The sequence below is a fragment of the Empidonax traillii genome, unplaced genomic scaffold, assembly GCF_003031625.1.
Source record: "Empidonax traillii isolate 1590-97213 ecotype Southwest subspecies unplaced genomic scaffold, ASM303162v1 scaffold1099:size633499, whole genome shotgun sequence".
NCBI lineage: Eukaryota > Metazoa > Chordata > Aves > Passeriformes > Tyrannidae > Empidonax > Empidonax traillii.
The window spans coordinates 71298-83194 of NW_020956292.1; the positions used below are offsets into that span (position 1 = coordinate 71298).

Below are 11897 nucleotides of genomic sequence, written 5' to 3' on the forward strand. Positions count from 1 at the left end.
ATTTCCTTTTGAAATGTTTCTGACAACTAAGGGTAAAGAGCAGCTGAGTTTGGTATCCTGTAATTAACTCTCCCTTTCAGATGGATTTAGTGTTGGTGCTAAAATGAAAGGGGGATCTCGTTTTTTAAGCATTTCTTTTTCTTCTGGAAAGAAGAAACTTTATAATCTTGCAGTTTACCTTCCTGAAACAAATGTCCTGTTGGTAGGACAAGGGGACCTCAAGTTTTTGGTGTCTGCTGTCTGTTCAGCTGGAAATAGCCCAATGGTCAGAATGGTCAGAAGATTATTCCAGGTAGCAAAAATTATTCTAACCAGCAAAATCACGTATTTTCATGTATTGATCAGGGCTAACTGAGAAATCTGAGAATTGCAAGGCATCTGAAAGTTATGTAAGTGTTGCTGTGACAGAAACAAAGAAACACAAGGTTGCTTTGTGTGGTTTTGTTCCTGGTCAGTTGCTGCAAATAAAAGAATTTGTCATTTCTGCTTTTGCTCAAATACTTCCCGTGAAGGGGAAGGGGGAAATCTTGCAGAATGTTTGCCTTCTACCTCAGAAACTGGAGAAAATAGTCTGGAACAAAACAATGTATTGTCCCTCTGATTCAGCCTGTCTTTAATGTGTTCGTAGGTTTTTAATTTAATTGTTTGAACTCATCTGCAATTAACCCAGTAGTTCCTTGGCCATGTGAAGACTGGAATCCTTTGCCTTTTACTGTGACTTAAAGACCTTGTGTTACATGCCAACTTACATAACTTATGTTCTCTGTCATGGGACACGGGAAAAATGCCTTATCTCCTAAATTCCAGCATTCCCCTGAGGGCAAATATTGGTGTAAAAGGCTTTTTTTGCAATAGTAGGTTATTTTCTGGCATTGCAGGCCTGGGGTTCCTCTTCTTCATTTCCTTAACGCTTTGATTACATATGAATATTGTCTTTGTTAGGGAACAGTGTTTGAAACTGCCTGTTCTCAGCTTTTTATTTCTCCTGAAAAATCTGAGTTTTTTTTTCACACTTTCTCGTTAATAGTGCAATCTGTTGGCATGATCCATTGACCATCTTGATTCTTGGTGTCAGCTGCTTTTATGGTGCTGGGACTTTCTTGTCTTCCACTATTGTGTGCAGTTCTTGACAGGATTTACACAAATCAGTGACTGCCTAAACTTCCTTGACCTGTTGAAATGGATCCAGTCCAACCCAAAAAACACGCTCAAAGGAATTCCCTGAGGCCACTGTCTGAAAGAGTTGGGTTTGTCCTCTCATTGATAGGTGTGATTTTATTTTTCTCCCCAGCTTTAATGAGGAGTCCCAACATATATTTGTATTTATCAGTAATAATCAGTACCGTCACTTTTTTTTTTCCAGCATTTAATAAAGAATTTTTGTTCATTTTAAGATTATTTCCCTATATACCATTTTCATCAGAATGTACCACTGCTGACAAAATCCTGAATAAATGTCAGCCTAAAAGCTGGATGTTCTTCTGTGTGTCAGATGTGGAGCAGATATGATTCAAATGTAAAAATGACTGACATGCCTTGAGTATCTGAATGTTTCATTTACTGCTAATCTTTATTCTGCAGTCAGGTGGTTGGGGCAGATAAGAAACTGGCTGTGACATTTAACGGGCTGAGCAAGCTCTGCTAACAGAGTTCTTAGGTCTTGTTTAATGTTTACAGAAACCAACGTGAGTGACCTTGAATTCAGTGGAAATATTACTCTGGGAGAAGTATAAGGCTTTTCTTTTTCCCCTTCAGTCACCTAGATTAGTTATCCCATTGTGCACAAGAATGAGAGTGTTAATTATATATATAAATGGATGCTCATTGTATAGTGTGCATTTTTCTCCATATCTTCATTCTGTATCCCCCTACTTTGTAGGACTGATAAAAATATAACAAAACTTTCACCTTTTAAAATTTTCAATTTTAAAATTAACCTATTTTTGTCCTTTTACAGAAGAACTTGTGGCTTTTCTTGTATTGTTGCAGTTTGGGTTTATGATATTTATGCCATAATTGATTAATTCCTGCTGGACTGTCTTACTCTTATCAAACAGTAGTTGTGATAATTAGAGATTTCTCTTCTTTTCAGAGAAGCAGACACTGAGTGTTTGTCCCTTTGCAGGTTGGGAATTACAAGAGGACAGTGAAAAGGATTGACGATGGTCACAGACTCTGCAACGACCTCATGAATTGTATCCATGAACGGGCCCGGATAGAGAAGGTCTATGCTCAGCAGCTCACAGAATGGGCTAAAAGGTGGAAACAACTCGTGGAAAAAGGTAATCCCTTCTGATTCTGAGCTCTGAAAGCTTTCCCCCAGGGGAAAAAAAAATAAAAAATTTCTGTATGTCTTTGTTTTGGTAAGTACAAATGTTGCACTTCTTAGCCTGTTATGGAGTCCTTGCAAGGGGCTCAGTAATGTGACAAATGACCAAGTTTTTCTTGATAAAAAACCGACCAAACCCCTGCTATTTTGCAAGTTTGCTTGTTCCTTACTGAAGCAGATGAATCTTGCCTCCAGTACTGAGGTGTGTTTTAGAAAACTTAACTGTTTTTAGATAACTAATGGTAGAGAACACAGTTTGAAAAGGGATTCTGAATAATAAGGGGCCAGTGGTTGTGGGGAAAAGACTCTAATAAGGCTAAGCTGATAGACCATTTGAATGTATTCTGCCATAGTTTGTCCTTTCATGTTTATCTGGACTTCAAAAAGCATGTTGAGAAAGGGAAGGCAGTCCAGAAGTGGAATACTGAGAATTGAGAAGGGCTCCAGACTGAATGAATATTCGATTTTCTGGCGTAAATTTTGAAATATTCTAAATTCCTGTGGATAAAACCCTATTGCCTTTCCTAGGTTTGCATCAATATTGCTGTTTAGAAGGGAATGTAAGTGAATAGTTGGAGGTAGTTTCTCGGGAATATAAGTTCCATGTGGGTGGTGGTTACTGAGAAATGACACTTTCTGTTGTGTTTAGGCCCACAGTATGGAACAGTAGAAAGGGCTTGGTGTGCTTTTATGTCAGAAGCTGAAAAAGTGAGTGAACTGCATCTAGAAGTAAAAGGTTCACTGATGAATGAAGATTTTGAAAAAATCAAGAACTGGCAGAAGGAAGCCTTTCATAAGCAAATGATGGGAGGATTTAAGGAAACCAAAGAAGCAGAAGATGGATTTAGGAAAGCTCAGAAACCCTGGGCAAAAAAGCTGAAAGAGGTACAGCAGTAGATTATGTGTTAGATATGCTGTGTTATAATATACTAATGTCTCGGATCTCCATAAGGGAGTAAACTCCCTGTTCTCTCTGCTGGACCCTCCTTTCTCAAAAAGATCTCTTGCTTTCTGTCCTCTTCTGAAAATAAGCATTTTTCTCTTGGTCTCTCCTAATCTTGGTAACTTCAACAAAAATCTGGGGAAAAAAATGAGATTTAAGCTATCACTTAAATAGTGTCTGATTTCCTGCATTTGAAAGTTGTGGATTGCTCAAAGGAATGAGAAGGGGAAATATATTTGTATTTTTGGGGTGTTTTTTTTTTTTTTTTCCTTGTCATGTAACATTATCCTTAAATAACAGCTTTGTAGAAGAAGGGGAGCAGGAGGATGTGGGCATGAGGAAAAATATACAGTTGGGGACTTTCTGTAAACCTTTTGTGAGTCTGTTCAACCCTTCTCTAAAGCTGTATGAGTGACATTTCTTGTGTGCTGAGAGAATGCTGCAATAATTTCCATTGTGTTGATTCCTTGGCCTGAATGAAAAAAGAAATCCCCCCCCTTCCCAAGAAAGAAAGAACATCCTGAAACAAAACCTGACACTTCCCTCATTGCATCATGAATTTAAGGCTGAAAAACAGTTGATGTTTGCTGTCTGCTGTCCCAGCTGCAAATACTCAACTCTGCTTTTTGTAGGTGGAAGCTGCAAAGAAGGCCTACCATGCAGCCTGCAAGGAGGAGAAACTGGCCATATCCAGGGAAACCAACAGCAAAGCTGACCCAGCCCTGAATCCTGAGCAGCTGAAGAAGCTGCAGGACAAAGTGGAGAGAAGCAAACAAGATGTGCTAAAGGTATCCCGTGTGCTGACATACTTCTTTTAACCCACAGCTTGTGCATATTTAAGCTTTTTTTTTTTCTTCTCCTTCTTTTTTCCCCTACTGAGTGCAAATGCATTTTTTTAATGAAGTAAGCTTACTTAGATAGATGTAATAGATATAATCTGTGTAAATGAATGCTGTTGTGTTGCCCAGTTCGGTTTAGCTCTTTGGTGGGCTGCCACCAAGAGGCTTTTCCAGTGGGACTTCCCTCAAAGGTGTCTTCTGCCTCTGAGAGTGCAGTGCTGTGGTCTGGAAGGCTGATGTTCCATGGGGTGGCATCTTTTAATTCCTGTGTGTGGACTATTTCTGTAAATTAGTGCAGAGTCTGAGGTTCTGTCTGTTAACTGAGCTCACAGCATGTGCAATTTATGTTCCCAAGGGTTGGTACAATGTTTGGGGTTTTGGTCACAACTCGCAGTTGGACTGTAAATTACTAAAGGAGGAAAGAAAACACTTTTAAAGATAAAGAACTTCAATAACTTGACTGCCTGCTCTGATTTACCCTTTCCTTTAGTGTTACACCAGCATTTGTCATGGCCTGTTAAAAAGCCAGAGAAGAGGCTTTTAGAGCTTTATTGTAACTGTTTTGCAGTTTATTCAGATAACTCTCACCATGACCTGATATCCAGTGGTCACGAGAACAGATTGCAGCTTGGGAACTTCTGCTCCAGATCTTGGCCACTACTACATGGATAAGTCTAAGACAGCAATAAAATACACTGCTAACAGTTTGGTTTTCTACCCCCCAGACAAAAGAAAAGTATGAGAAATCCCTGAAAGAATTAGATAATGCCACTCCTCAGTACATGGAGAACATGGAGCAGGTGTTTGAGCAGTGCCAGCAGTTCGAGGAGAAACGGTTGCGTTTCTTCCGGGAAGTGTTACTGGAGGTCCAGAAGCACCTTGACTTGTCCAACGTTGCAAGGTAAAACTTTGTGAGACAAATTCTCCTCCTGAAAACTCCTGTCTCAGTCCAGAGTCCCACGGATTTAGCACAAAAGCAGTTTCTGCTGTAGGCAGGCTTTGAAATTCAGGCAGCCTCAAGGTTGGTGTTCAGTAGTTTCAGTACAGTCCTATGTACATCCTGCTTTTACTGCCAGCCTGGTAAATTACTTTACGCAGGAGTCATCATTCTAAAGTCTGGCAAATAAGGATGTTGTGGGTTTGTGAACTTTCAGCAGGTTCACCTGTTGGACTGCTCTTCCTTTTTTTACAGGCAGTTAATAGATCTGTCAGGCTGTAAAAAAGTCTGTCTTGCTGTAAGTTGTTCTTTTTCAATACTATTGTGAATTTCGAAATATAAAAAAAAAAACCTCAAACAAAACTGACTAGTGGCTTTGCCATGTTTCTAAATGTTATACTGAATTCAAAGACAAATTTGTTTTGCAGTTACAAAAATATTTACCGAGAGCTGGAACAGAACATCAAAACAGCAGATGCTGTTGAAGACTTGAGGTGGTTCAGAGCCAACCAAGGTCCAGGGATGTCCATGAATTGGCCTCAGTTTGAGGTAAGCTCAGAGTACCTAAAACCCAGAATTGTTTTCCCTGCTTTTGCCTCTTTTGCTTTTTGTAATGTTCCTTTCTTGAGGCTTCCAACGCTGAACTTTTTGTTTCTGCAAGTCAGAGTAGTTTTCTTCTCTTAATTTTCAAGTTTTCTTCCATGCCCCAACTGCTGGAGGGGATTATGTTGCGGACCTATTTAAAGAGAAAAAGGGTAACCCAGAAAACTGTAGTGATGTTTTTTTAAGATAAAGTCATTAGCCATCCTTTAATTGACACATCTCTGACACCTGCATGTGTTACCCTTTATGTTTTACCTCTCCCTTTGGTGTCAGACTTGAATTTGAATCTCCTTGCTGTTAATAGATAATTAAGAGTGAGTGCAGCAAAGACTCAGAAAAAGTCTGAACTAAATACTTTAAAATTTGAAAATTAGTATGTAAAAATCAACACTACCATGCTTAAAAAAAAAAAAAAAGTTCTACCTTTAATTTTAATTGCTCAGTGCCATCTTCAAAAGAAATGGGTTGTTCTGAGCAGTGTTCTTTTGACAAACATGTGGCAGTGCAGAACTGTAGTACTGGGGTATCAAATAGCTGGATTGGGAATGAGTTTGACCACAATCATGGGTTCAGTTGAAATAATTTGTAGACGTTAAGTTAATGGAGTGGAAGAATTAGCTGTTTCACTATCCCCTTATTAACAATAATGGAAGATATCACATTAAATTATTTAACAACTTTAGAAGGTTTGAGGAAGAAACTCATAATAATACTGCAGAATTTACCTGAAATGCTGAACTAGAATTAATTCTGTGAGGGGAAATTGCCATCCTTTCTCTCAAGCATTATAAAGTACCAATGAAACCCTCTGGTTACTGTCCTCCTAATCAAGTTTTTTCTCATTTACATGCTACAAGGATGACGTAAGTAAAAAAGTCATGATCAAATGCCTGTGAAATTGCATTGTAAACTGCAAGTGTGCATAGGTCAGTGGTTAAACTGTGGTAACTCAGAAATCCATTGTGTATTTTGCAAAGTTAAAATGACAAGGTATCTCTGAAGGGTTGGCCAGAAAGCACTTGATACTGGGCTGACTTTGCTGCATGTGTAAGCCCAGTAGTAATAACAACCCTCAAAACTTTAATTTCCTGTTAAAAATACAATTCTTTTTTTTTTTCTTGCTTGCATCCAGTTTGTTTTGTGTTTTATGTCATTATATCCATCTTGGTCTGCCCTGACGTTGTAGGAGTTGTGTTTAGGTCTCATCCTGCCTGTCCCTCTGCCTCTGAATGGCTCAGAACATCAAGGAGGGGCTGCAAGTGGCGTCCTGAGTCTTGTCACTTGTTGATTTGAGCCTCAACTCTCAGAGGTGGTTTTTTAGGGCAATAACTGTCACTAAATCCACAGTGAAGGACCTTGTGGCTCAAATCTTAGGGACAGGAGAAATGATAAACAGTGAGATTAAAAATCAGGTCATTCTGGGAGCACTTCTTGAGAAGTAAGCCCTGTCTTATAACACCTTTTTAAATTAAATGTGAGCTTTACCTTTTAAAGCCAAATGCCCTGGCACTGTGAGCCCTCCCAGGGCATCTTTTTTAGGAGCTGCACTGGCCAGCTCTTTTGATTTCTCCAACTGAAACATTTAATAATTATTGCTGTGTGGATAGATGTCTGTTCCATAACTCAGTTTGAAATTTAAATGTGATTATTACTCTGTTCAATTGAATGTCTCCAGCATGTTTTGCATTCCTTGACAGGAGTGGTCTGCAGATCTGAACCGGACCCTCAGCAGAAGAGAAAAGAAGAAAGCTTCTGATGGGGTGACTTTAACTGGTATAAATCAGACAGGAGACCAAGTTTCACAACCTAACAAACACAGCAGGTAGTTTTTTTCATGCCTAAAAAGACTCATTGCCAAAGGTTGTTATCTGCACTAAACCCTACAGAATCAAAAAGTCGCTGTTCAGTCAAATGGCAATTATCTGTGAGCGTTTTTAGTGATGTCTCTGCAGTTCACAAGTTAATTTGGGAATTATTCTCCGTTCCATAGTTCTCTTTCCACTGGGAATTGAAGGCAGCCAGGCTTCAGGAGAAAGTGAACTTTCTGTAGCTGACCTGGTAGTCTCCTGCTATTTATCTTCCCAGCCTCTAGAAAAGACAACCATACTGTGAAATCTTTGCTTGCAGAACAGTCACTTCAGAATTCTGGATGTGATGAATATAAAACTCTTTTAACATCAGCTGCTTAAAAAAGGAATAAGACTTGCTAGAAAAATTGCACTGCCTTTTATTGCAGGCAGTAGGAAAAGGAAATTATGATCCACGAAGGATATTTCTAATCGTGGAGGAATGTGAGACTTTCCAGGCTTTTTTGGGTTTTGTGCTGCACTTGATGGATGTTTGGGGTTTTGTTTATATTTTTCTTTTTATTATTATTATTTTTTTTCTTTTTTTCTTTTTTTTTAATTTGGCTGAAGGAGGGGTCTGCTAAGAAACTGCCTAATGGGACACCAATGACAGTGTTCTCCTCTTCCACAGATAGGGTCACCATAATGCTTTTTCTTTTCCAAATTAGCAGTCTTAGTGTCCAGAGTAACACAGTGCAGTCAGTACAATCAAGTTACAATCCCTTTGAAGATGAAGAAGATACTGGGAGTACTGTCAGTGAAAAGGAGGACAATAAGATCAAAAAGTTGGTGAAATGTTGTTTGCTTTTTGTTTTTTTTTTTTTAAATCGTTTTCACATTTTGCACTTTCTCTGTCCAGGGTTTCCCATTTTTGGTTTCTATAACACTCTGCTGGTCAGTGCATGAAGTGTTTTCAAGCAGTTGTGTGAGCAACACTGTGACCTAACTTGTCTTTCCTAACAGATGCCACATCTGTTGCCTTGGCCTTTGGTCTGAAACCACTGGGGTTGTTGGCAGTTGCTAACAGAACTGCTGCTGCTTTTTTTTCCCCTTCCTTTACCCCTCCTATCAAATTTCAAAACTGGTGTGTTTTTCTAGTGAAACTGCTTCTGGGGCTTTACTCCTGTGTCTTCTTGCTGAGTAAATCTGCTTTTAAGGTTGCTTTCTTTTTTTTGTTTAGGACCTCCTCAAGCAGCTGCCTGTTGCTTCAATTTACACACTAAGGACATAGCCCTCTCTTGAATGGCATGTGCATGCTGGGCAGTGAACTTTCCTTTAAATCACAGACTTGTTGCAGTAAAATATAATAGAAACACAAGTTTCTTTGTTGGTGGATTGCACCGTGCAGAAAGTGTTGTACAGGTGCACAGAGGTTTGGGAGGAAGCTTCTGCCAAGCTATTTAAATGTCTTATCCTGAAGTAGATAATTCCTCTCATCTACTGCCGTTTTACCTTTCTAGAGTAAATAGTCCCATGGATTGTGTAGATTCCTTGATAGAGAAGCTTTTTGAGTTTGTGGGGAGGTTGTCTTTGATATGTGTTGGTTTTGCTTTTTTCTACTTCGGTAAATGTATTATAAAATTTCGAGGGGGGGGATTATTGTTTTTTAGGTTTTTTTTAATGAGGCATTATCAGTTAAAAGGGACCAGAAAGAAAATTTCAAAACTGAGCCTTAGAGTGGAGTTTAATCTCAATTAGGGGAGCTGCTATCTTAGTGGTATTTCTACTCTCTTATTTTACGAGCGGAAAAGACTAATTTAAAAACTGCCTTTCAGCGTGAGCAGCTACGAAAAGAACCAAAGCTACCCCACAGACTGGTCTGATGAGGAATCCAACAATCCCTTCTCTTCCACTGATGCTAATGGAGACACCAATCCCTTCGATGAGGACACCTCTCCAGCCATGGAGGTGAGAGTGCGAGCGCTCTACGACTACGAGGGCCAGGAGCAGGATGAGCTCAGCTTCAAAGCTGGTGAGTGGGCAACATTATAATGACATTTATTTCTCCAATGTTACTTAATATTCAAAGTGTCTTTCAGAATATTTGTCGAAAAGGAAAAAGGCTGGGGGTGGGTTTTTTTTGTCTCATCTTTTTTTTCTGGGATGTGTTAGAGAACAAGTTGTGTTTCTTTAAAAAGGAGTTCGCGCAGCAGTGGGGGAAGATGTTGGGGAAATCTTTTGACTTTAACAACATAGTGGTTATCAACATATCAGTGAATAATGCCTGATTTTGTACCAGATAGTGCTTAGTACCTATGTCAGAGATCAGTGGAGTCTTGTAATAGATAGTGCTGACTCCCTGCCTTGGTAACTGGTAATACTGTGCCAGCTGGTGCCTAATCCCTGGATTTACCTATCCCAGTTTATTGCTTACTAGTAAATGTCTTAGTTTTGGGAGCAAAGACAGGGTGTCTGAGCAGAGCTGATAAGAAAAGTGCATCTTGACCTGTCCACAGACAGATATTTTCAAGGAGAAGAGATTCACTAAAGGATAATTTGGGGAATGGGGAACCAGAGACCCTCACAAGACCCCTGCTCATATCCAAATAACTCCATGGAAATATTTGGCATCTAAGTGTGTATTCCAGAAATGTAATGGATGCGTTAGTTTCGTGAATATAACCTGGTTTTCAGACTGCTGGGTGTGCATTTAGGTGGAGAGTTCCCTCCTGCACCCAGTGCTGGAATGAAGGAATGTCAGCTCTTTAACTCCCCAAACTGGTTGGAGAGTTTATTCCCCCTTTCTGGATTGTTTCTAAAGCTGTTTCTCTGAGCGTACAACTCCCCTTGCAGGATCCTGTCTAACCCTCATTGTATTGTAGCCTCCAGAGTGGTAACAAAAAACATCTGTGGAATGCACAGCAACCGAAATGATTCTTCATCCCTGCAGAACTTTCCCTGCTCCTTCTACTCAGCAGGGGTGGGAAGCAGGTTCATCCTCTGGAAATACCCGTGTGTGCTGTGCCTGTGAGGCAGCAGGGTGGGCAACCCGAGGGTTTGCAGGAGTCTTTCACTGGCAAAACTGTGCAATGTTTATACCCCTAAATACAAATAAAGTGCAGGAAGCATGAACTGTGAGGTGTAGGTAAATTTAACTTGAAAATCTTAATCCCTTGGAAAGAAGAACATCAAAGTTTGTTACAACACCAAATTACGCTGTTGTATCAACCCTAGGAAAGGGGTGACATTTTAGCCCATGAATCCCCCTACAGATGCTGAATTATAATTAAACTCAGGGTTTTTTCAGAAGTATTAGTGTGATAGATTTGCACTGAACTAAAGACTAAGGGAGAAAACTCCTCAGGTCATGTAGGAGCCGGTTTAAAACATCCTCAATCCTGTGCTCCTGTGTAGGTATCCCCAGACAGAGCAGCTGTCAGCAGAGGATTAATGCATTTTAGGGCTGGGTTTAAATGTACATGGATATTCCCAGATGGGATTTCCTTGGGTATTCAAACAATCTGCCTACAGAGTGCTCTGTGGTCACTGCTAGATATGTGCTGTAGAATATCTGCTCTACATACTGTCCATTAAATATACTTTAATACATGAAACTCATTTTTGTTAGTGAAATACTTTATACATTTGGTGGATATATATATATATATCTATCTACCATATGTCTGTCTTGCCCTGCTGTGGCCCTGCCATGGCTGAGAATAAATAGTCACAGTAAATGCTGTCAGAACACGTTATTGTGTGTTCTGTTTTTATCATCACAGTTGTTTCACTGTAACTGTTGTGCAAATGACACTTTAAAGTGTTAATGTTTTCTTAGACCTCCAAGATCACTGAGTTTCCAAGCCCAAGCTTGAATAGAAATGCAACTGCATTGAGGGGGTCACTGTGGTTTTATCTTCACTCTTTATTAATATATTTCATTTTAATTAACATATTTCACTGTTTATTAAGATGTTTCACTCTTTATTAACATACATTTCATGTAAGCAACAGGAAGGTTTGTAATTGTGCGCTCTCTCGTTCTGCAGGGGGGAAAAAATGTCTCCCCAAACCAAGCACAGTCAGCAGTGCCAAACTTTTGTTCATAGTGGTGGTCTTTTTTTAGTTATCTGGTAAACATACAATCCAAAGGAGATGAAGCTTTAACCTTTCTTACCTGAGAGAGGAGCTATAGAAGATGGATGTGTCAGGAGGATTTGACAGGAAGCTTGGCCATTTCTACCAAAGAATTTACATTCTTTAGGCTGGTTCATGTCCTCCTAAATGGTGCCAAGACTTTATACCATTTGGGACTGTAATAAGTGGTTAATACCTTCATCCTGTATTTGCTGTTGCTAACTAAGGTGAGACACAAATCAGTTTTATCCAGGGAAATCATTTGATGCAGATCACGAGGAAATAATTGTTGCTCAGCCTGGCCTTTTTTTACCTGGCTGAG

General features: G+C 39.6%; 1 protein-coding gene across 6 annotated transcripts in view; it reads left to right on the forward strand.

Annotated features, from left to right (window-relative positions):
* Positions 1-11897, forward strand: part of PACSIN2 (protein kinase C and casein kinase substrate in neurons 2) — a 37809-nt gene that overhangs the window by 23033 nt on the left and 2879 nt on the right. For 2 of the 6 annotated variants that reach the window (XM_027904866.1, XM_027904867.1), the window contains exons 3-11: positions 2126-2282; positions 2979-3214; positions 3905-4060; positions 4837-5012; positions 5477-5597; positions 6509-6514; positions 7349-7473; positions 8167-8283; positions 9274-9470. In XM_027904866.1, coding sequence (XP_027760667.1) covers positions 2126-2282; positions 2979-3214; positions 3905-4060; positions 4837-5012; positions 5477-5597; positions 6509-6514; positions 7349-7473; positions 8167-8283; positions 9274-9470 — 1291 coding nt within the window. The remainder of the gene's footprint in view (positions 1-2125; positions 2283-2978; positions 3215-3904; positions 4061-4836; positions 5013-5476; positions 5598-6508; positions 6515-7348; positions 7474-8166; positions 8284-9273; positions 9471-11897) is intronic. The other 4 variants (XM_027904869.1, XM_027904871.1, XM_027904870.1 and 1 more) reach the window with 4 other exon arrangements.